The sequence below is a fragment of the Apodemus sylvaticus genome, chromosome 22, assembly GCF_947179515.1.
Source record: "Apodemus sylvaticus chromosome 22, mApoSyl1.1, whole genome shotgun sequence".
NCBI lineage: Eukaryota > Metazoa > Chordata > Mammalia > Rodentia > Muridae > Apodemus > Apodemus sylvaticus.
In genome coordinates, this window is record NC_067493.1 from 55,004,987 (window position 1) to 55,029,744 (window position 24,758).

At 53.3% G+C, this 24,758-nt stretch overlaps 1 protein-coding gene across 3 annotated transcripts; it reads right to left on the reverse strand.

The window, feature by feature from the left end:
• Positions 1 to 100: 100 nt before the first annotated feature.
• Usp30 (ubiquitin specific peptidase 30) lies at positions 101 to 24,550 on the reverse strand. 3 transcript variants are annotated; one of them, XM_052169148.1, is made up of 13 exons: positions 24,344 to 24,550; positions 22,318 to 22,427; positions 21,100 to 21,282; positions 16,139 to 16,242; positions 12,321 to 12,419; positions 11,747 to 11,792; positions 10,615 to 10,709; positions 6,145 to 6,204; positions 5,168 to 5,254; positions 3,743 to 3,823; positions 3,391 to 3,580; positions 2,684 to 2,804; positions 101 to 2,072 (listed from the first exon to the last, which is right to left on the reverse strand). In XM_052169148.1, exons 1-13 carry the CDS (start codon positions 24,424 to 24,426, stop codon positions 1,808 to 1,810), a joined length of 1,524 nt encoding a protein of 507 aa, XP_052025108.1. In that variant the 5' UTR covers positions 24,427 to 24,550; the 3' UTR covers positions 101 to 1,807. The 3 variants fall into 3 exon arrangements, with proteins under 3 accessions (XP_052025108.1, XP_052025107.1, XP_052025106.1); XM_052169147.1 differs by having other exon boundaries at positions 3,391 to 3,610; positions 11,747 to 11,789; positions 24,344 to 24,549; XM_052169146.1 differs by having other exon boundaries at positions 3,391 to 3,610; positions 24,344 to 24,548.
• Between the last annotated feature and the right edge of the window lie 208 nt (positions 24,551 to 24,758).

Sequence of the window (24,758 nt, forward strand, 5' to 3'; positions counted from 1 at the left end):
GGCCTGGCGAGGCAGCACCCAGAGAGAGAGAGAGAGAGACAGACAGACAGTCTTCACAAGTTTCTGGGGAGCCTGCTGTATAAAGGACTAAACACCACACTCGGTGTTTCCTAACAAAACCATCTTTATTGCAATAGTACACAGCAGATACAAAGGCTTTAGCAAATCCACACTCAGCAGCCTACGGCGGAAGTACTAGCTTAACTTAAGTTTCTCCAGGAAGAAGATGCCTACTGTGAATAACTTAAAACTAGGAACCATCATTGGTCATTACCTAATGTGATAATTTACAAAATGAGGAAGGACATTAGCTCTCTGTCAGGTTGACACATCTACAGCCTTGGCTCATAGGGCCTCTGCAGCGTCACACACCTCTTCCGGGCTGAGCTCAGGAGCGGCAGGGCTGGTGCTTGGGGCCCACAGCCCTGCACAGTGCTCTGAGGTCCCAAGTGACTGACGCTTTTGTGTTCATCTCAGACGGAGAGCCAGGTCTGGGGCCGCTGTGGCGTGGAGGTCCCACACAGCACAGTCACAGAGTCTTGAGTCCTCAGGACGCACAGTGAGACCTGATCTCATAGCTGATGCTCAGGCACATCTGGAACGCCTGCCAGCTTACTCAAAGCAGAGAAGACACGCCCTTGGCCTTACCTCAGTAACCTTTGGATAGGTCTGGTTCTAAACTTTAGACTGCAAGAATCAGTTTGAATTTGGTATCGCTTTGTTTGTTTTTAATTACACACTTAGCTAACACGTAGGTACTACTGCACCATCACAATCCTGTCCCTGGCTGTTCTGGAAAGGGGAGAAGCCCAGTGTGCCTTTTGCTTGACGTGGTGACGAGACACGCTGAGAGTAGAGCCCTGAGGCCTAAGGGCAGACACATCTGCTCCACTTCAGTTCAAGCGTCTCGCCACTTCTTCACCATGGCTGACTGAGAACGCAAGCCTGGGTTAGTGCCCGCTCCTCCTAGCCCGGCTTCAGGTCACCCTGACCAGGCTCTGGCCTGTAAACACTGTTGTGGGCAGCTAACAACAGGAAGAGAGCCATCTTCTGTAGCAGATCAGCAGTGCAGTGGACACAGCTCAGGAAGAGGCTATCGCCTCTTCTCCTCCATGGGTTTGGCAAGTGACCTTGACGACACAGGGAACTCAAGATTACAAAAGGCATACCCAAAGGTGGGGAGGTGTTCTTGAGGCTTTGGGAGGCAAAAGGTTTTAATTATAGAGCCCAGGCTTTCCTGGAACTCGCAGTAATCCTCCTGCCTCACTCGCTCTCTTAGGCATTCGTGAACTGTTCTTTTGTCTTCTGAGCAGCAGGAAAGACAGAAGGACAGGGCTTTCCCAGCACCGTGTCTGCGACTCTGAGGTCATGCTTGGTCTCAGAACAACGGGAAACAAAGGCACTTTCCTTCTGAATTGTTGCCTTTTAATAATTTCACTAATTCTTGCCAATAATATTTATGGGCCTCCTTATTAAAAATAAAGATCTATGGTGAAATGTCAGGGGCTCAGCCAAAGGCGGCCCTCTGAGAACACCTAGCACATTGCAGTATAGAAAAGGTGGCTTCTGGGATCTGGGTCTTTTAATTGCTGTGTCAGGTAAGACGCTCTAGACACACAAGGACATCTTCCAGGTCACCCTGGCAGTGCTGTGTGGTGTGGGCTGGCTCCCTTGTGGAGCCTGCTCTCAGAATACACAGAAGGCCGCGGCTTTAGTGGGCTGGCTGGCACGTGTACCCATGGCACGCCTCCGCTTTTCTCCTGGACAGTGTGGACCCCACCATGGGCCCTGTCTCCGGGCTGGACTGTCACTCCTCAGACCGATACTCTCGGCCCTGCTGCGGCACGCGGGACAGAACTCGCTCATAGAACAGCAGGTAGGCACTGGAGGACAGGACCTCCTGTAGGCTGGCCTTGCGGACGGTGTCGTCGGAAATCCACAGCCACTGGTTGCTGGTTGAGAGAGGGTTCTTGGCAGAAGGAGGTGACCGTCTGTAGGTGACGAAGTGTCCAGAGTGCATGTCTCCGTGGTGGACGACAACTGCCATCAAGCGGAAGAGGTACGTGGAGGAGCTGACGGGTGGGAACACCAATTGTTTATGACAGACCCAGGGTTTGCAGGCAAAGCCAAAGTTTAAAGAGCCCGTGTGTTCCACTGCTGTGTGTTCCACTATTGTGCTGTGTTACATACACTGCTGTGAGTTACACTGCTGTGTTACATTGCTGTGTGTTCCACTACTGTGAGTTCCACTACTGTGTATTACACTACTGTGTGTTCCACTGCTGTGCGTTCCACTGCCGTGCGTTACACTGCTGTGCATTACACTGCAGGTGAGTGTGAGTGTACACAGGCACACCAACTGTTAACTACAACTCCACGCTTGAAGGACACCTGCCGAGGGCAACATGCTTCCAAGTGCTGAGTCTCAGTGCTGAGGTCTGCACTGGCTGCCTAGATGGAGCCCAGGAAACAGTTCTCTGCACACTTTACACATGAGCGCCCATGTGCACACACATGTAGATTTCATACACTTCCATAATTTTTACTTTGAAAATGATTTCTGTCTTGGAAATAACTAAGTAACAAATAGTGTTAGTCCACCTCAAAATGAAGGTGGGAACTCCTGAACACGTTTGTTTAGGATCCCGAAGCCGCAGCCCCTCCACCCCGCTCTCCTCCTCACCTGTAGTCAGGAACCACCGGCAGAGGGAAGGCCATGGGGGAAGGCAGGGTCGGCAGCAACGATGGGGAGCAGGCGCCATTCATAAAGATCTGTGTCTTGGGAGCCCCTGGCTGACTCAGACCTTAGGAGACAAGGGCCTGAGTTAGAGACAGGCAGCTGACCTGTGTGAACCGTCGGTCTGGGTTTTGTTTAGTTGCAGACAGGGTCCTAGAATGCTGCAGTCCAAGCTGGCTCTGCAACGCTGCATAAGGTCAAAGCAAGATGGCCTCCCCGCAGCGCCTCCCTCTGCCTTCCCATCTGCAATAACTTTTACTTCATTTATGTCTCACATTTTTGAAATGCACTGTCACTACTGCGTGCAGACTACAAGCACCTGCATGGAGGCCAGCAGACCACGCTGTGCAGTCTGTCCCCTCCCTCCTCTTTGACATAGACTCCATCCAAGGCTCCAACAGAGGTGCTTTTACCTACAAGTCAACCTCATGGCTGTGGCTCAGCACTCCATGTCCTTCCGATGCAGGTCCGTTCTCTAGGAAATGCTGGCTGGGACGGAGCCCAGGAGAGCACTTTTCTAGAAGTGAGGCTCAGTCTGACCCTAGCGCTGACAAGAATAAAAGGAAGCCCTTGCCCTTCCACCCCCATTCCCGCCATTAGGAAGAGCCAGAGTGGGGACGCCAACTCTCCTCTGTGCCGGCGCGAGCACACACCTGGCTTTGGGGCTGCCTGCGTGTCCTGTGCTTCCAGGGCAGACCCTGGGTTCTCAGTGGCTTTGGGGCCATGCTGGCTGGGTCTGCGTCCCAGGAGGCGGTACTTGTAGAAGTCCATCATCAGAAACTCGTTGAACTGCACATGCTCATGCCGCTTCAAGGGCGTGCCGTGGCTGGACCAGCTGAGCCGCTGCAGGTGGATGCAGAGGCACTGTGGCAGCTGCAGGCAGGGGGGAAGTGCTCAGGCGGAGCAGGGCACAGCGTCCCTCCCTCCCCCAGCGGACCACAGCACAGGAGGACCACAGCACAGGAGGATCACAGCACAGGAGGACCACAGCACAGGAGGACCCACCTTCCCTAGTTTTAACTGCTTAACAAACGTGGTCCTCTGGTCCTCCACCTTCTCCCCGTTCAGTGTCCCCTTCGCTTCAATCTGCAATAAAGCAACAGCATGTCTGCAGGACCCAGGATCAGACAGCTAGCGGGGCTTCAGTGACTGAGCCTGCAGCCCCCACTGCCATGGGCCTGAGAGCTTCGTCCACAGCTGAAGCCTGTTTTCAGATTCCTCCTCAGGATGTCACAGGACCCGTGGAGGGAAGACAAAGAAAGCGTAACATTGAGATGTGAACTTTTTAAATACTCAAAAATTCTATGGAGAGAGGGGCTGGAGATCTCTGTCTCAGTAGCTCAGAGCACTTGCAGCTTTTGCAGAGGATCCAAGTTTGGTTCCAAACACCCACGTGGCTCACAACCAGTGATAACTCAGATTCTAGGAGCTCCAATTCCCTCTTCTGACTTTGTGACACCAGAACTCACATGGCACACACACATACATGCAGGCAAAGCACTCACATACATAAAGTAAATAAATCCCAAACCAGCTCTGTGTGGCTCCCCAGGAAGAGTCCCGTCTCTTCCTCTCAGCCCTACATGCTTCTCTCTGGAGTCTCATTTGTATAGCTTCTGGGGACAATTCCGGACATCTTGCCCTCCCTGCTCCAGCGAGCCTCAGTATCCCCAGAAATCCTTGGAATTCCCCAGACCGTTTCTGCTGATAGTGGGACGAGCAGGTGGTGGACCTCAGCACCTATGGCCCTGCCTGAGGGCCCTGCCGTGGAGGCAGTCAGATCTGTGCGTGGGTAGCAGGAGGCACCCTGAGCGCAGCATCTCAGACCCTGCGACTGCTCAGTAACTCGCCAAGGTTCCTCCTCCTCCACAGCAAAGCTTTCCCTTCAAGAGTGTGCAGGGAGGCTCCCAAGGCCTTGGAAATCCACAAGGCTGTGCGAGGCTCAGGAAGGTCCCTGGAACACATGAGCCAGTATCAGCACCTCCCAAGGTTATTTAACCGAGAAAGCCATCAATGGGAAAGTCGAGTCTTGAATGGAGCTGACTGCAGGTGGAGCAGGAAGATCCAGATGCGGCTTCGGGAGTCATTCCCCAGGCTGGTGTGGGCGGTGTCGCGGGTCAGTTTGCGTTTGTGTTTTTGTGCTGCAGCTGTTGTATGGATGCACCCTAGGAACCCTCAGAAGTCTATACGTGCATTCTTCTGGATTCAGAAGGAAGTGGGGCCCAGGGAAAAGGTGGGCACAAGACAAGTGGGAAGGAAGGACAGATGGGAGCAGGAGCCCCATCACACCCTGAGTTTAAGGTGTTCCTGTAAATACTGGGGCAGATCAAACCTCATGTGGGGACAAAATCACAGGTAGCCACTCAGCAAGCAAGGCAGGAGAGAGCAGTGACTGGGGTCAGGTGGGAGGTGACACTGTGGAATGCATACCTTTGTACAGTTGTCACAGACCACGTCCCGCACGGACTCGGATGAGATGAAGTGGTGAAGACAATGGTCCAGTGTCAGCGGGCGCCCCTGGAGCAGGAACAGGAGCAGAGCAGGCGGTTACAGCAGCCCAGACAGCTGCACCGGGCCAGGCAGCCTCAGGCAGTGCCCTCAGCCCTGCTCTGCTAATGCTGATGGGCTCGGGAGAGGTGGGGTAGTGGGAACTGAGCACCCACACAGGACACCCACACAGAACACCCACACAGGCTCAGGAGAGGTGGGGTAGTGGGAACTGAGCACCCACACAGGCTCGGGAGGGGTGGGGTAGTGGGAACAGAACACCCACACAGGACACCCACACAGGCTCAGGAGGGGTGGGGTAGTGGGAACTGAGCACCCACACAGGACACCCACACAGGCTCAGGAGGGGTGGGGTAGTGGGAACTGGGCACCCACACAGGACACCCACACAGGCTCAGGAGGGATGGGGTAGTGGGAACTGAGCACCCACACAGGACACCCACACAGGCTCAGGAGGGGTGGGGTAGTGGGAACTGAGCACCCACACAGAGCACCCACACAGGACACCCACACAGGACACCCACACAGGCTCGGGTGGGGTAGGGTAGTGGGAACTGAGCACCCACACAGGACACCCACACAGGACACCCACACAGGACACCCACACAGGCTCAGGAGAGGAGTAGAGCTGTGGAAACCGCACTTGTACACAGAGCTACAATCTTAGAGTTTGAGATGTGTGGATAACACACAAGTGCCCAAATGCCAATGTGTCTTCAGTGAGACAAACTGTCACCTTCTCTGTCCCACACTGGGCCCTTAGATAAGAGTTGAACTGGCTTAGCCAGCCACACATCTGAATGACAATTAGTAGCTGGACCACACCCAATCACCTAAAGTCCTTTTGGACTAAAAGGTGTCTGGAATAGATTCAAATAAGCCACAAGATCAGTACGTACCCAAGTGGCAGCTGGAATACTGAGGGAAAGGCTGTCAAAGGTGTCAAACCGGACAGGGCTCTGAAAGGAACAGTGCAGGAAATCAAAGAAGAGCCTGGTGTCAGCAGACATGGCACGAAGTGCACAGCATGAGATCACTCGCCCTAGAGTATGCACCTGGCCCAGGAGCTTGGGGATTGGGTTTTTTTTTTTTTTTTTTTGTAAATACCCTAAGGGACTGGTACCAACTACCAGGACGTCCACTAGTTCCACTGACAGCACCAAACCAGGAGCAGTTGAGGCCTAGGGAGTCATCAGACAACTGTGGCCGTCCACGGAGAAAAGCCGTATTAACAATAGTGCAGTGGATCATGTGCGTCTGCATGGATGGCCACGCTGTGTTAGGAGGCATCCGTGTGTAAGGTGACAGGGTAGCTCAGACCAGAAGCCCCTGGGAAAGCTCTCAAGCAGGACGGCTTGGACCCTAGACATGGCAGGAACGGGCTCCTGAGTGAGGCTTGCTCACTACTCTGCACAGTGCTAGACAGGAAGGAACAGCCACAGTTCAGGATAGAGATGGCAGAAGATAGATCAGGGCTGACAGACAGACAGGGATATCAGAGAGAATGAACCCTGCATCGTGTACACCCGCCTGCCTGTTCCACAGCTGCCCAGAGCCACGCAGGTGCAGGAGGACTTGAGGGTCCTGGCAGACACAACAGCAGAAGTAGGAATAGAACAGGGCATTTGCTGTCTAAGAAAAAGAAGAGTCTGGGATTTGGGCCAAATTGACTCCTGTCGGAACCAAATCCATTTTCTTCTTCTCCATCTCCTCCTCCTCTTCCTCCTTCTCCTCTTCTTTTGGTTTATGTGAGTCTGTGGGTCGAATGTAACCCAGACTGGCTTTGAACTGGCAGTTGAAGTTGGCCCAGACTTGAGACTCCCAGGCCCACCTCCTTACTGCTGGGATAAGTGTGTGCCCCGTCTGAAAATTCATTTGCTCAGGGGTCACAGAATCCAGGGTCTACTGCATTGAATATGCAATGAAAACATCTGGTGCCACAGGGGAAGAGGAAGAAATAAGTAGCCAATGAGAGTCAGTCTCGGATCCTCACACAGGTGCTGCACAAATGATCCAGGCAGAGGACGCATGAGAAGGGAACAGAATCTCAGCAGAGAAGCTAACAGGGGAAGGAAAGAAAACCTTACGCCGTGAGTGTGTGTAAGTTTGCATACATATGTGCCAGGGTGTGTATGTATGTATGTTTACACATGCATGTGCCTTTGAGTGTATATATGTGTGTTTGTACACGCATGTGCCTGTGAGGTGTGCACATGCGCACACCCACGTACAAAGCACACAAGTGCTGGTCATAGGGCTTGTGGAAGTCAAGTCGTCGTCGTCCACCATGTAAGTTCTAGGCTCAAGCTCAGGCTGCCAGGCTTGGTGACAAGTGCTCTCCCCCTGGGTGTGAGCACACCCAGGATCCCAGCTGGGGAGCTGGAGAGACTATCCTTGCGGTTTGCTGATGGCCGAGGTAAGCCAAAGTGCAAGCTCCAGGTTCAAAACCTGGTGTCAGGGCGACTGAGGAGGACTGCCAGGCTGGGCCTCCGGCCTCCACATGCACACATGTACATCATGTCGCAAGAGGGACTGAGAGGAATGCTGTGTAACACAGGGTTGACAACCTTGGGAACACCCATCACGCTTCCTAGGAGACAGAAGAGGACACAGTGGCCATCACTGCCTTGCTCATCCTCGCGCACTGGTGGCTTTGCCAGAGGCAGGTGGAGAGAAGACAGAAAAGGCAGAGCGCCCATCGAGACAGGTCAGCCACTGCAAAGACTGCACAAGAGCTCCAGAACCGAGTGTGGCTCGGGGCCAGTGTTGGCTTCACAGTCACAAGGGCACACCCTGGGTTCAGTCCCCACACTGTGGAAAACCAAATAAGAAATAACATTTGTAAGATCCCAAGATATAAAACGGACCAACATCTGACCACAACTGCATGTAGTGGTGACAAGCAGAAAATACAGCATTCCTAATTCTACTCAAAACAGCTTCAAAATATAAATAAATGCAAGGGAAAATCGGAGGTGCATGGCCAGGACATATCAAGGATTACAATATATGAATCTTCTCAAAAAGAGTAAGGGGTTAGTCACAGGTGATGTCAATCAACACAAGACAGCGAAGAAAGTACAACAAGGCACCGACCGCAGAGCAAGAGAAGCTCCGGCAAGCCAGGGCCCGATGGTGAGATCCAAAATAGTCAAGGAACCCACACATCAGCAGCACCCATCCCCCCAAAACTAAGGCAAGTAACACTTAAAAAACAAGCAGCCAGGTGTGGTAACACCTGTGAGACTCAAGCCTGCAAGGGCTCCAGAGGCAGGAGGAGCAGTTCAGAGGTTAACCTGGGCTACTTGATACCCTGCTCCAAAAACCACTAAAAAGGAAAGGAAGGGGGGAGAGAGAAAGGAAAGAAAAGAGAGAGGGAGGGAGGGAAGAAGGAAGAAGGGAGGGGGGAGGGAGGGACTGAAGGCAGACAAGCAGACCAGCTTGTGGACCTGAAGTCCATTACTCCAAGAAGCCCGGCTGTGGCCAACAGCACGGCAGAGGACCAGAAGGTGCCTGCCAGGACGGCTCAGGGGCAAGGCTTACCTTGTGAGCATAAGGAACCTGAGGTTCATCCCCAGAACCTACATTAAAACAAAGAAAGCCAGGCATGGCAGCACACACCTGTAAGGCTAGAAGCCGGAAGGTGGAGACGGGCAGGGCCAGCCTCACTGCTCGGCCAGCTTAGCCAATTGTAAATTCCAGATCAGTGAGGGACCAAACCAGTGGCCCTCAAGGCTTCCTCCATTTGCCCTCCACACACAACAGGCACAGGCACACAAAGACAAGATGTGTTGGAAAAGGCTGGGGAAAGCAACTACTACACTGTGGTAGGAACTGGGCAGCCAGTGGAAATCAAAGTGGAGAATCTTCAAAAAATTACAAACAACTAGACCTGTCTGGTCACCTGTGGTCCCAGTCCTTGGGACACTGAAGGTAGAAGGAGTCTCAAGACAGCCTGAGCTACAAAAGCAACCGCCTGTTTCAAGTCAACCAACCAACCAACCAACCAACCAACCAACAGAATTAGCATCTGATCGATTGATCCAATTTCTTTTCAGGTGTGAAGGAAGAGTAGACCGCCCAGCCCTCATAAAGACACCCATGGCTCCGTGCTCAAGCCACACTGGCACACACCCAGGGGACAGGGCAAGCTCAGCACCCACCAGAGGAGAGGTAAGGCCAATGTGTACACACGCCCCATACACGATGGGTACTACTCTCCCAAGGAACAGAAAGCAACACTGTGCTTTCCGACTACACAGATGAACCTGGGCATCCCTAAATAATAACTCCCACATGACCTCATGCAATGACAAACTTACAAGACGCAGACTGGTGACTGCCCAGGTGGAGGGAGGCTGGGGAGACACCCAGCACCGTGCCAGCCATTAAGAAAGCACACTTGAAACTCACTGAAAGGGGATCCTGACAAGTTGTCACCACACACATCCACACCCACACACACCCACACGCTAAGGCCATGACTCCAGAAGACACAGGCTTGACCGTGGTAGTCAGTAGAGTGCATCTTGAGCCACCACTCAGCAGCACTCCACACGCACACCTGTGTAAGCTCTGTTGTTAGCTATCTCCAGGAAAACAGGGGACAACGGGAGGGTGAACCACACATCTGGGGAAGGCTGGTGTCAGGAGTCAGACGGTGCAGTGCTGTGGCCTGGGCACCCACGTGGAATGGTGCAGTTGCTCTTAAGAATTATCTGAAGCTCCTCAAAAGACCCCGGGCCACACATGTGGGGCTGCCAGCCAGCGCCTAAGCACAGCCGCTCGTTTGAGAACGCAGGCACACAGACACCCCAGGGTGGAAACGATGTAAAGGCCCCTCCACTGATGGCAGACAGGGACACGTGTCGGGGCCATGAGACACAACAGCATCGGGTTATGAACAGCAGGCCGTGCCGTGCATGCACCCAAAAGAGAAGGCCCAAGTGTGCAGAGCACAGAGCCAGCAGGTCGGAAACGAGGTAAGTGGTCCCGGGATATTCAGGAGAGAATGCTCATGTGCGCAGTGTGTCAACATGTCCTAACACTGCCTTCCAGGTATAAAATCCTCTCTGCACTTTTAAGATTTTTCCATATAAAAAGGTAGAACCCTCAAATGCAAAGCAAAGTCCCCATCACTCCTCACATGTGCTGTGCCCGCCAAGAGCAGACAGACACAGAGACCTAGGACCTGCAGTCTGTCGACTGACAGCAGCAGTGCTGCTCCTGGGGCAGATGCTGCCTGAGCGTCAGGGGACTCCGCACCGATGTCCTCCCAGCACCTCCCTCCCCACACCATGGCCAGCCCACTGCGGGGCCCTGTCCTGCATCCTGGCTGAAGTGGAGTGTCAGGAGGGGCAGCCACTTACCTGGTGCTCACAGTGCTTGCACACCATGTTACTGGTGAGTCTTCCGTGGAAAGGGTGCTGAGACTTCCAGTGATTGGTCGTGGGGTGAGGGGACCCTGGAATGCAAAGCACCTTTGACACCCGCTTCGCCCCAGGCCCACCCCAACTCCACCCTCCTGTGCACAGAGCAGATGCTCCTCCCCTAGGAACATGTTCATGATGCGCAGTGAGAGCCTTCCTCACGCACCTCCCTCCCGTCTCTGCCCTCACAGAAGAGCCTTAAGGCCTCTGCATTTGGCCGTGCACAGGAGCAGACCCAAGGATGCTATGTAAGGTTGACAGACGCACGCACTGTTAGAGAGGGCAGGAGGAGGACAGGCATTCTATAAAGTGAGGGAAGCTCTGGAAACAACCTGACCAGACAAGTTCCAGACAACGGGGCTGCTCCTTGCTTAGGACGGGGCTGGAAATGCTCTCTTCAATCAGGCAGCCCTGACCCTGCTCATTATCACTTGACCAGAAAAGTCACTTCATCTCTCCGAGACACAGAAATATCATCTTATGATATAGTCCAGGCTGACCTGGAACTATGTAGCCGAGGCTAGCCTTAAAGACATACTAAATCCTCCTGCCTCAGTCTCTCAATTGTTGGGGTTACAGGTATGAGCCCACACTTGGTCTGTAAACTTAACTGGTATCCCCAGTATCCACTGAGGCTCAGATGAGAGGCTGTGCTTGCTGCCTGGGACCAACTACCAGCAGGGCTACGGCTGATGCCCAGAGGCTGGGCTGACTTCAAGGGTTAAGAAAATACAGATTCCTCAAGAAAGCTATGGCTTTCTGAAGCAAAAACATGGAGGTCCAGCACAGCCCTAGACGGGCCAAGTGGACAGGAGACAGGTACAGTGCCGTCCTATCTAACAGGCACAGACACACATTTTGCTTTCATTCACCTTTTTTTTTTTTTTTTTTTTTTTTGTTTTTTGAGACAGGGTTTCTCTGTGTAGCCCTGGCTGTCCTAGAACTCACTCTGTAGACCAGGCGGGTCTCGAACTAAGAAATCTTCCTGCCTCTGCCTCCCAAGTGCTGGAATTAAAGGCGTGTACCACCACTGCCTGGCTAAACACACATTTTATCAATGGAAAATGCCTACCTCTCGTGTGGCAGGTGACTTGTCTGGGAGCCATTTCTGACTGCTGCTGTAGAGAGAGAAAGACGAAGGCCCGATGGCAGCCATTTAACCACCCACACCACCAGGAATCTTACAAGTTCCTCGGCCAGCAGCACTGTCAAAACTAACGTTCCTCACAGCCCAGCACTCTGAAGTGGCCCTGACCCATCTTCTAGTTGGTTTCTGCATGAGTTCCTTTATAGTGGCCACAAAACCATGTTTCTCCTCTCTGGGCTATTTCCTCCCCTATTGCAGTAACTGCTATCACTGCCCTAAATAGTACATTGTCACAGGGAGATGAGCATTCACTCAGAGAACCCTTATTCCTCTACTAACAAGGAAAACAAACAATTCTTGCTTCAAACCCAACCCAGGCTGCAGCAATGAATCCTTTTAATGAGCCGCTGCCTCCAGCAAACACGACGGCAGGGGTGGGCAGCTCAGGCTCTGCGGCCACAGCCTCCTGGTCACTGGGCCTTACTCTCTAATCTAGGCCTGGAAAAGACTGTGCGCCCTGTCCTTACTGAGCCCGCACAGACGGACACGGAGACATTACCTCCAGGGAATGCACATCAAACAGGTGGGTGACGCGAGGCTGGCGGTCCCGTTCGTCCTCCAGCGATGAGGTGATGACATGGAACAGCTCATGAGCATCCTATCAAAGGACAAAGCTTCCTGAAGACAGGCTCCCAGGCCACGTGCAGCAGACAGACCCAAGCCTTATCGGAGCAGACTGCTGCCTGCTTTCTCCAAGTCCTAATAACTGAAGGAGACTGGTTCCTGACTCTAGGTGGGGCTTGCTTTATAAAAAAGAACAGGCAAGACTCACAGCACAATGTCTAACGCCCACCGTTCTCAGGAGTGCAGCAGTAGCACTGAGAGCAGATCCCTTGTGCAATGAGAGCCCCCAGCAATCCCTGACGGGGATCCCAGACCCTCTAGATGGTAACCGTCCACGCTACGCCTGGCCCCTCCATCCTACCACTGCCCTTGGTGCCCCGCCAGCCCATATGAAGGGATGCGAAGTCACTGCTGTTGTGCTTCTAAGGCACTGCACACAGCAGGGCAAGCGTTTCCCTGAGCATCCTGTCCTCAAGGTTCACCTACACACAATGCAGCGTGTTGAAGAAGCCCTTCCTTTTAAGGCTGGCTGGATTGCACTGTCTACAGATTTTGTTTGTGGGGCTGGAGAGATGGCTCGGTGGATAAGAGCGCTGGCTGCTCTGGCAGAAGATGTGGCTTGGTTCCCAGCACCAACGTGGTAGCTCACAGTTGCTAGAACCCCGCTTCACAGGACCCTAGGCCCTCTTGTGGACCCTGTGGACACCGGGCAAAACACCAAACACATAAAATAAAATCTTAAAAAGAAATGTTGTTGTTGTTGTGTGGACTGAAAATGCAGCTCAATGGTCGGGCAGGCGAGGCCAGGCTCATGGCCGTGGGAAGATCTGCCCCCATCTCCTCACCCACGGGTGGGGTTTACGGTGCTCTGCCTATTGGCTCCTGAGGTGTTTTGATGCTTGACCCATGGGAAGTGCAGAGGTGTGGCCTAATTGCAGGAGATATGTCACAGCCTCCTGGTGACAGTCATGTGCAGTGAGCACAGCTCTCTCTGACAGAAGTCTCTCAGCAGCATCTCCAAATCCTGCTGGCAAGGAGGGAATCCTGTGCACACTTCAGTGATGTGCCTGGCACCCAGAAGCCTCTGGATCTTCCTGAGAGACTCTAGGATTGCTTCAAGTTGCTGGTGCTCAACAGCTTCCTTCCTAGGGTGGCCAGGAGCACCTTCACAGGGTGGCCAGGAGCACCTCTGGGCTGGGGGTGAGGCCAAGGGATGTGGCTGGAGGCAGAGAGACAGGGAGCCGGGCCTATGTGTCACACCCTCATGAAGAGGCAGATGTTCCACAGTGCATCAAGTGGCTGGTGCTGGTGTGGGACTCGGCCACATGGCACATGGCCCTGCTGATGAAGCAAGCGCCTCTTTGGGAAGCTTCCATCCAGCGGATGCTGTGCCAGTCACCCAGGTTTATGTTCCTGTCCTCACCTAGTAGCAGGCACAGGTGACTCTTTGGGGTTGGCGGCAACAGTTGTATAAACTCTGACGTCCCTGGGCATATGCTTCAATGTACTACACCATCTTCTGGTACAGTCTGTGGTCACGCATGTAGTGAATAGTCTTGATCAGGTCCTTGACAGGAAGACCATCTCTAGGAAACACCAGGATTGCAATGGCTCCGTGGTCAGAGGAGGAGGAAGACACACGATCCTGGGGCCCACATCTCGGGACTTTTCCAGACCCTTTACCCTTCATAGCTTCTCACTGCCTCTCAGCACAGCGAGGGAATTCTCTGGAGACATCCTCTCCCGTGTAACCCTTCAGGACTCCCCCATCTGCATCTGTGCTGTTGGGCTAGCTGACCACAATCCTGCAGTGGAATTTTCTTAAGAGTTGGCAACGTCCTCATACAGGTCTGTTTGTCAGGAATCCTTTTTGGTGTATGATCTAGTAGCCATGGCATGCCTATTGCTGGTAATTATGCCAAACATTATGCCTTGGATAACCCACTCCTGGTACCAATTTCTGTCTTAGTTAGGGTTTCATTGCTGTGAACAGACACCATGACCAAGGTAACTCTTATAAAACATTCAGTTGGAGCTGGCTTTTTACAGTTTGAGGTTCAGTCCATTACCATCACAGCCGGAAGCAGGCAGCGTGCAGGCAGACATGGTGCTGGAAGAGCTGAGAGCTCTCTATCTTGATCCAGAGGCACCAACAGGAGACTCTCCCTTCTGCACTGGATGGAACTTGGTCACCAGGAAACCTCAAAGCCACCCCACAATGATACACTTCCTCTAACAAGTACACACCTCCTCTAATAGGGCTGCACCTCCTAAGAGTGCCACTCCCCATGGGTCAAGCAAATTCAAACCACCACAGCGTCTGTGAGGGATTCTAGCCATGTGAACCTACAAATGGCGGCTTGAGACTGTGCTGGCAGTTCTTGGAACGTATCCACAAGTGTCCATGGCAGGCTGTGCCTCTAAGGATCAACCTGAAAGACCTCCTCCACAAAGATGCAGCCTGCTTAGCTGCTCTGTGGCTCCTTTTCTCCCTCTCTCAGGCTGGGTCTCATGTCATGTGGGCGCCAGAGTGATTTTTAAACTGCTAAGAGCAGATCCCATCTTGAGCCCTGCTTCTCTGAGCCTGGGCTCCTGTCTGTACCCTGACTCCTTACAGGCTGTCACAGGGGTGCAAGCAGGTGTCACTCAGGAATGACGGAGCGCAGTGTATCTCCTATGGCTCCGGTTAGACACAGAAAGGCCTGCCTGTCAGTGAGAGCTGCTCTGGACAAATAGATGGTGAGACGCTGGGCAGGCCAAGAGAAGACACCCAGCCTGCTGAGGGCAAGAGAGCACAGACGCCCCCTCCTCCCGTGGCTACACCACTGCTGGCCACACACTGCTCTGCACTGACCCGAGGGTCACTTGGCTCAAGTCGTCCTTGACAGGAGGGTGGGACTTAGAAAGTAGCCGTGTCCTTGGAGCCAGTCTCTCAGCTGAGACACAGGAAGGAGCCGAGTCAGAGCCGGAACTGAGGGTCATCTCCAAACGGAGATGGAAACACATTCTTGCTCACAGTACCGTCAGAGAGATGAGCCTTCACACAGACACTCGGCGCACACTTGGGGCTGGAATCGTGCCACAGGGCTCCAGATCAGTAAGGAACTGAACAACCCTCCTGCTCCGGCCTAATGTGTAGAGACTGGGAAAGGCAGCCTCCCGGCCTCAGGTCGCTCTTGGACAGCATACACAGGCCTGAAGGTGCATGTGGGGAGACGTGTGTGGGGAGCTGGAGAGTCTCCCCGCTCCAGGTCTGCTGGCGTGGGCCTCGGAGCGGCTCTGGGTAACGGTGGCCAGGAGGGGGCACAGCAAACTCCAAAGACCACAGTGAAGTTGCAGAAGGGAGGGTAGAGTCTTGAATGAAGCCTGCGGCCATGAGGGACACCTGCCTGAGGACTGGGGACAGGGTAAACTCCTCTGAAGATGGATCTGTGACAACACAGGTGAGAGCTGAAAGGGGGCCTCACTCAAACCCAGTTGGTCTCTCACGACCCGAGTGCAGTCAGTGGAAAGCCAGAAGCTTTGTCCTTTTGGCCACTGTTTCGTGCCCCAGGGCCAGCGCCTACCCACTGAGTGACACGGGGTGTTGAGTCCTCTCTAGTCAGGACAGCAGTGAGACACTGGCGCTCTGCTCACACCAGGAGATACAACAGGAGAAGACTTGCCTAGCATGCTCAGGGCTCAGGGCATGGGCACGCCCCGCAGGCCTAGGTTAAAGGCGCCTCCCAGCTCGGCCTGCTGTGCAGAGCTCACCTGCTCCTCAAAGGACGAGATCTGCCATCGGTACATCCTCAAGACGTCCAGCAGGCAGCTGGCGTCCAGGACCTCGTCCTCGGTGACCTCCTGGCAGGACAGAGCTGGGAACAGGACAGGAAGAGAGATGAGTCAGAGCATAACAAAGTGTCACACTGCACATGCGGAGGTGACAGCGTGCCAAGGTGACAGCATGCCAATGACACTGCAGCTCCCAGGCACCCCTTGGTTTCACACTGCAGAGTCAGCATGTCATGTTTGTTGAATGAATCTAAGATTTCAGAAAGCTACAAATTACCATCTGATAAAGGAGGATGTTGTAACTCAGTTGAGTGTGGTCTGAACTCACAATTCTCCAGGTTGGAAGGTACTCACTACCAGGATACCCTGAGCCCAGCATGCAACGTCTCTCCTGGGGCGTCCATGGCCTCTCGGCTTTTGTCCTACTTGTGTGCTTCTGATCACCAGGTGCTTAAGAGGCAGCTGAATGCATCACTTTATAATCAAAAGTACAATAAAGCCCAACTAGCAAAACAGTTGGGCATAGTGCGTTGGTCACACAAAGAATGATGTAAACAACAGAAAGATACAAGCAGGTTTGCTAAGAAGCCACAGCTCTGTGCGCACCATCGGGCATTGCCTTTTCCCTGAGGACAGAGTGTGGTCACAACCACTCTGCTCTGTGTTTGAAGTACAGAGGCAGCCACAGGCTGAGTACACACAGTCTGGAGGATGAGAAAGTGTCTCTGGCGAGACCGGCAGCTCAGGGCTGGCGGGGTCTGCAGGGTCTGCCTGGAGTTTGGAGCCCAGCACCAGCATCAGGCGGCTTGGCTCGCCACCTCTGACCCCAGCTGAGGGTCTGGTGCCCTCGTCCTCCACAGACACCCACAGAGAAGCACTCAAACACATAAACAATAAAATACATCTCAGCTGGGCAGTGGTGGCGCACGCCTTTAATCCCAGCACTTGGGAGGCAGAGGCAGGTGGATTTCTGAGTTCAAGGCCAGCCTGGTCTACAGAGTGAGTTCCAGGACAGCCAGGGCTATACAGAGAAACCCTGTCTTGAAAATACCGAAAACAAAACAAAACAAAACACCGGCCACAGACAACGACCATCATCTGTCCCTTCCCCCACAGCACTGAGCTGGGCTCTTCAGCCCATTCCATCAGCCTGCTGGCCGCCAGCCCCCAGCCTTCCGCTTGTGTTATCCTTGACCTTTGTTCCTCTGAGAACAATACAGCTGCTTTCTCCTGGAAATCAAGGCTGCTTCAGGGCAGTCTCACCTGGAAACATTCCCTGGACCTGTAAGAAGTGAAGTCCTTTAATCCCAGCAGGCGACCCACTGAGAAGAGGAGCCAATGAGTTCTCGGATATCTCCTAGAAGTCTGGGGGCAGGGTTTTACTTTAAAGGCTATATATATTGACTAAATATTAGTTAAGTTCGGTCTTGATTGGCTAATGTCATCCTGACTCATTTCTCTTTCGTCGCCTCCCCATTTATCCCCAGAATTCTCTTCCAGGTCTCCAGTTCACCTGTGGTTGCGGGCAAGTACAATCATCCTAACCACAGTGCAGGAGGCCAGTGCAGTGTTGCTTAAGTGGAGATGAAGGAAGGGTCGGTGCCCTCAGGTTCTGCTTCAGTGATCCACGCGTGACACAGGCCAGACCCTTTCTGACCCTTGGACTGCAGTCAACACATGTGAGAATCCTCGCGTTTAAGGCTGACTCCAAAGACGGGAACACTGCCCACCTCCTGCTCCCACTGCAGCAACACCTGAGCAGTCTGACACAGGCAGAACCGGAGGGGCAGGACACAGGCGGGGGTGGGGTGGAGTGGGAGGGCAGCTACCTCAGCAGCCTGTGGCGAGCATGTTAGCCTAGCCCTTCCCCCTCCAGGACAAAGGCTGCAGCGCTGAGAAAGGAACCACACTCTTGGGAAATGTCAACGCCTCCCCTGCCACCAACAGGAAGGCTCTGCCATTCCTCCCAAAGAGCAGCATTTCTCTGCACAGATGGCCCCATGCAGTGATGCTCACCACAGCCCGGATTACAGGACCTAACTACGAAGCAAGTGAGGTCCCTCCTGGGCCTCACAGACACATAGGGGCTACAGATGGGCTGTAGAGACGCCAGGGCTGCAGAGGGTTAAGATGGGTTGTACAGACGCCAGGGCTGCAGAGGGTTAAGATGGGTTGTACAGACGCCAGGGCTGCAGAGGGTTAAGATGGGCTGTAGAGACGCCAGGGCTGCAGAGGCTGCACAGCAGCTGAGATCAAGAGGCTGGGACTCTTTCTACGCTCAAGTTCAGTTCCCAGCACCCACGTCAGGCAGCTCACAACAACCTGTAAGTGGTCCCAGCTCCAGGGACCCAATGCTGTCTTCTGGCTTCCATGACACTCACATACATGTCACACACACACACACACACACACCATCCACATCCATTTTCAAAAGAAAAAAGTTCTAATAAAAAAGCACTCTTATACACTAACAACAAAACCCCCCCAACAACCCAGCTCGAACAGAGCCCTAGGCAGATGGCCAATAGGAAGATTAAAAGATACAGTGGTCACTCATGATTAGGAAAATGCCAACGCCAGAAAAAAATACCACCTCATATGTATATGTGCAGGTGTGTGTCTGTGGAGAACCACCTCACATGCATGCATGAGTGTAGCTGTGTGTCTGTAGACACCATTGTCTGGTAGCAAATGTCTTCCTCTACTCCTCCACAGCACATGTCTTGAAACTGACCTACTCAGCTCAGCACACCTGGAACTCTCGGACTGGCCAGACTGGCTGCACGGGAGCCTCAGGGGCTCTCATGTCTGCTCACGGTGCTGGGGTTCAGGCTCAGGTCCACAGGCCTGAGCAGCAGGTTCCCTCCCATCCCCGGGCCGTCTCAGTCCCTTGCTTCTGACCGTCAGAGTGTCAAGTGCTGCTGTGTAAAGCAGTGGTGTAGCTTGTGTTTTTCAATAGTGGTCAACTCTCGGTACCTGGACAGTACCTGGACTGCACTCTGTTGCAGCCCCTCTCCTGGACAGCAGCTGTTACTGAGAGGCTCTCACAGCACCACAGGAAGTCATCATGTATTTTCTACCCTGCTCCTTTTTACTGTTAACACCATCAGCTCTCCCAAACAAAAAGATAGCACGTAACACACTGTGGTAAAAGCGGCCCTGCTGGGGCTGGAGAGATGGCTCTGTGGTTAAGAGCACTGTCTGGTCTTCCAGAGGTCCTGAGTTCAATTCCCAGCACCCACATGGTGGCTCAACATGTATTATGGGATCGATGCCCACTTCTGGCCTGCAGACACTCATATACATAAAGTAAAGAAATACATCTTTAAAAAGAAACAAAAAGTGGACCTACACAGGGGTGTACCACTGGCTCCCCGCCTTCTGGCAGGCATCTCCACCCCGGGTGTTTAGGCACCTGCTAGAGACCCTTGTGCATGTACCATGTGATGCAGGTGCCATCAAGGATAGTTTGATAGTAAAACAAAATATAGCTTTGCTCAAAACTGAGTCTAGGTGCCACAAAGCCTGACCACCTGACCTTCCTTAGGAGCCCCAGGGGTGGAAGGAGAAAATGGATGCTCCCAGGCTGACCTCTGACCTCCACATATGTGCCATGGCATGTGTGCATCCCACACAAACATACACAAAAAATGTCCAGTTTTTTGCATGTAGATTTGTAATAATGACAAATTATTACACCTGTTGGACAGGTGATTTCAAACCCCCAGGGGCCGGAGGGATGACTCGGCCGTTAAGAGGGGCTGGCTGCGGTCTCTGGGGACTAAGGTTCAGTCCCCAACACCCATGTGGGCGGCTCACCACCAGGTACCTGCAGCTCCAGGGGATCTGACACTCTCTCCTGGCCTTCACGGGCACTCGCACACACGTGGAATAAACTGACTCAGACATTCACATACACATAAAAAAACAAATCCCAGCACTAGAGAGATGGCGCAGCGGTTAAGAGCACAGACTGCTCTTCTAGAGGTCCTGAGTTCAAAGCCCAGCAACCACAAGGTGGCTCACAACCATCTGTAATGGGATCTGATGCCCTCTTCTGGGTTGTCTAAAGACAGTGACAGTATACTCACACACATAAATGGATTAATCTTTTTTTTTTCCTGAGACAGGGTTTCTCTGTGTAGCCCTGGCTGTCCTGGAACTCACTCTGTAGACCAGGCTGGCCTCAAACTCAAAAATCTGCCTGCCTCTGCCTCCCAAGTGAAATTAATTAATCTTTTAAAAAATAAGTCGCGCCCTACACACCTTTTCCTAGACGCCAACTGTGGCAGTGAGATCACCTGGCCAGCAGTACTGGCTGTGTGCATGGGCTCACTGAATGCTTCTAAAGCACAATCAGGAGAGGCCAAATCACTCCCATCTCCACCAGCCACACGTGCTCACACTGGCTAGCAGCTGCCTGGCCCTGGAACTGGCTTTTCCATCTTTCCTGACAGGGAAAAAGAAACAACCCCGAGAACCTTTATTTACATTTCTTGTGAATGATCTCATTTCTAGGGCCAAAACTCTCACTTCTTTTAAAACTTACAGTTGAGGCACTTGTATGGTTGCGGATTTTTTTTCTTTAAGCTGCTATTAAATTGAAAGTTTTTTTTTTAAATCGATAGTTCCATTTTTCTTTTTTTTTTTTTAAAGTAGGGCTGGTGAGAAGGCTCTGTAGGTAAAGGCACCTGTCCCCAAACTTCACAGCCAGTTCAGACCCCAGGACCAGACTGCAGAGAACCAAAATTGTCCGGACCTCACTATGTATGCTGTGTGCATACACAACAAGTACAACTCTTTCCCCAATCTGATTGTGTCTCTTAGGTCCTCAGTGCACACCCCTCCCCTACATCTTTTCCTACAAAGTGGCTCCAGAGCCTTTCTTCCTCTGTCCGCTAGACGCTGAAGGTGTCCGCTGCCCCTCAAGTCCCCAGTACCTTTCAGGAGGCTCAGCAGCGTCAAGGACAGGCACTGGTGCGTATGCAGCCCCTGCTGGTCCCTGGAGTACTGGGTGGTAAACTCTTCCAGCCACTTGACAAACGCAGGGCAGGCAGACAGGCCCTGCAGCAGCGAGTTCATGAAGCAGGTGTTCCCCAAGTTGACAAGGCCAGGCACAAGCCCTAGGGAGAGCACCAGAGAGGGAGAGGACAATGCACCACCTGGGAGACCTTCTTTCCCCTCCCTTCAGAGGCCCAGCATCTCAGCACAGGAGCCCTCAGCCGGGACTCCGCTCTGAGTGAGCCCGGGCATTGGACGTGTAATGCTGCAGACTGAGCCCCAGTGTGGGCCTTGGTCCTGTGTTCTCTCTGAAGCCCTTCCCGGTGGCCAGCACAGATATGAAACGGATGAAAGAGGAGCCATGTTCTTCCTCACCCTCACACAATCCTGGCCTCACTCTCCTTTAGTTAGAGAACAACGCCCCACAACAGTGGCAACTGTACCGCCTCCCGGGACAATGCTGTGGTTCTTGCCATGGGGACTGAGAAAGACAATGGTCAGTCTGCCTGCAGAGGCAGCAGGGCCGCCTGGCTCACAGGAGGCCCTTCTTTCCCCTTCTGCCAAAACGCATGAACTCAGTACACGGAGCCCAGGCTGGCCTCCATCTTGGAGTATGGCATACATGCGTGCCACCAAGCCTTGTGTAGAAACTCTTTAACATGAGAGTGCTCGGGAAAATACAGCCAACTTCTCCACAACCATTCCCCTCTCCCCTCCGCTCCTGTCTCTCAGAGCAACCACTGCTGTGATGTAATCAGTCAGCTGCAGGACTGAAACACAACCCACACGAACAACAACAACTGAGCCACTTGAACCATAATGACAAGGCCTGCCTTTCTCACCCCCTCCTTGGGACGGGATCTTGCCTGTGCCACCCTGTCTGGCCTGGTGCTTGCTATAAAAAGCACAGGCTTGATTCAAATTCATAACATCCTCTTGCTCCAGCGTCCCAAGTGCTGGGGTTACAGGCATGAGCCACCAGGCCAGCACAAAGCATGTCTTAAAATCAAGTGTGAAACAGAGCCTTCTCGCCACGGGTGGGAAGTTCCACTTCGTAAACCATGGTCCTTGATTTAAAGCGGAGAGGACCAACCACGCAATCAGACAAGAGAGGCTCAGGTCAAGTCCCAGACCATCACACAGGGCCGGGCACCTACCTTTTCGCCGCTTCTTCCTCTCTGTAATGGGACCCCAGATCACATAGATTCCCGCTGCAAGGGCAGCAGCAATTCCGCCGATCACTCCCCAGTTCCTCATGACTTTGTATCTGGAAAGGAAGAGATGTGGACTTTCACCCTGTCTCCCAACAGCAGGTGGGTACAGACGGCATAGCAGGGAGGTGACATTTTGTCAAAATAGCCCACCTGCAAGCTTGAAATCTAAGGTAATGGACACCAATAAGAATGTGCCTTGTTACAGCCAGGGCCACACAGAGAAACCCTGTCTTGGAAACAAACATACAAAGAATGTGCCTCAGAATTCGGGGTACTTCAGCGCTTAGCTTGATGGTGGCAGGGGATGACACCAGGAGCCCTCCTCGCCATTCTCTGCTGTGTTCATTCAGGCGGGGAACCCAGAGCTCACTGGCACAGCTATTCAGACTTCCACGCTCCTTCCCTCCCAGTGACACCTGGTGCTCATACAGCTTCTGGTGACCTCAACTCTGGTCGTCACAGCTGTTGCTTATGGAATAGACAATCGAACACCTGAACCGTCTTCCCGGGCTCTGTTCATTGGTTACTTTTTTTTTTTTTGAGTCTGGATCTCCTCAGTCACTCAGACTAGCCTTGAACTCACTCTGGAGCCCAGGCTGGCTCTAAACTCAAGAGTCCTCCTGAGTGAACTCAATTCGTGACAGAGCTGTGGCACCAGGCCTGGCTTTAGAAACGGATTTCTCTTTGAGACTATTAAACAATACAACAAGAGACCATCTATATGTTCATATAATTAAAGAGGTCTTCACTTCAGGCTTGACTTGAATGTGGGCACTATTCTTTTTCCTACAAACAAGAAAACTGCAGTAGTAATTCAAAACACAATTTTATACAAAGTTCTGCATCTCCAAGTAAGGCAACCCAAACATATGTAATATGTGTGTAACATGTACTCACATACACGTTGCATATGGACATATGTATAATACATTCTTACCTCATGCTTGGACTATATGAAGTTGATCCCTTCCCCCAGTAACAGGGGCTGACCCCAGCACCTTATGCAGGATAGACAACTGCTCTGCCACTAAGATATATCCCCCTAACTCCGATTGCATGAATATGGGTCTCAACTCAATAAATACTCCCTGAAAAGTGAAAACACTTTCACTAGTGAAAACAGCAATCGTCAGACACCGGCCAGCATTCTCGGATGTCACAGCTAATCACGAATTTCAAATCATTTTTGTTCCTCCAGAATGAGTCTATAGAATTGTGCACAGATCTTGGCTTAAAAAGCAGTCAGCTGGAGAAGGGGGCCAGTTACAGCACACCTGGCCTGCACACACTCAACGAGGGAAACCGAGGCACGGTGTTCTGCACAATGGTATCAAGGAGAGAGTACAAGAGCCCGCGAGGGAGCCTACGCTGGCCAGCCCTGTTATCAGGTCAGCTGTCAGACCACAAGGCCTAGTCAAGCCTTATTTCCCACCTGGCAAAATGAGGGCGCTGGGCCGGATAAACACGGGGTGGGGGGCTTCCAAGCGGGATGAGACACTGTTAGACCTGCCCCCCCCCCACCCCGGTATCTAAGGTAGCCAACCCAAGCAACAGGTCCCAGCAGTCAGGATGAGCAATGGGGGTGTGGCCCCAGGCCTGGGGGAGATAAACGGGCTGGGGTGCAGGCGGGGGTCCTAGCAGAGCCTGAAATTGTCACAGACTGAGCAGCTTGGCAGCTGAGGGCCTTCCATAGCTTGGGAACCAGCGCGGTTCGGGATGCAGACGTGAGAATTCCCAGCAGGGCAGAGGTGGGAGACGGGCATAGGGCAAACTGGGGGTGGCGTGCGGGCCTGAGGAGATTGTGGGCCCGGAGCCCGGGTCTGGGGTCACCGCTAAGGGCTGCGGGGCCTCGCAGGCCGCGGCCACTGCAGGGACGAGGAGGCGACGCTGGGCCGCGGCCTCCGCCTCCGCCTCGGCCAGGTCGGCGCAGGCCTGGAGGCCCCGCGGCCGCCACCCCCCACCCGCTCACCTGACGGCCGCCCCGGTGCGCAGGAAGCGCTGGAGGGCCTTGTCGGCCGCCGTCCTCGCCGCCTGCGCCCGGGAACTCAGCATCGCGGCCACTGCCGCCGCCGCCGCCAGCCGCCGCCCCCCGCCCGCTGCAGCGTAATGAGGAGCACGGTGCGCGAGGCTCGCAAAGTGGAGGAACCCGCGGTGGCGACCCCGCTTCGCCGGGGAAAGCCAGGAGGACGGACCGGAAGTTAGTCACGCCGCACTGAAATAGTGCACGGACCACCTCTCCCCGGTTCCTTTTCCCTTAGCAACCGCAGCCTGATTCGTTGCTAAGTGGTCGGGGCGGGGACCACTTCCGAAGCTATGAGCCTTAGCATTTACTCCAGCTTTGTTCACAAACGCAGAGGCTCCGCCTCCAGGACAGAGATTGGTTC

Bases quoted from the DNA above. Each gene is read 5' to 3' on its own strand.
- Usp30 (XM_052169146.1), bottom strand. From the start codon at position 24,426: ATGCTGAGTTCCCGGGCGCAGGCGGCGAGGACGGCGGCCGACAAGGCC. The intron at 6,205-10,614 runs GTAAGTGGCTGC...TGTTCCTTTCAG, and splicing joins GCAAGCACTGTGAGCACCAG to AGCCCTGTCCGGTTTGACAC. The intron at 3,611-3,742 runs GTGGGTCCTCCT...CCCTGCCTGCAG, and splicing joins AGCAGTTAAAACTAGGGAAG to CTGCCACAGTGCCTCTGCAT.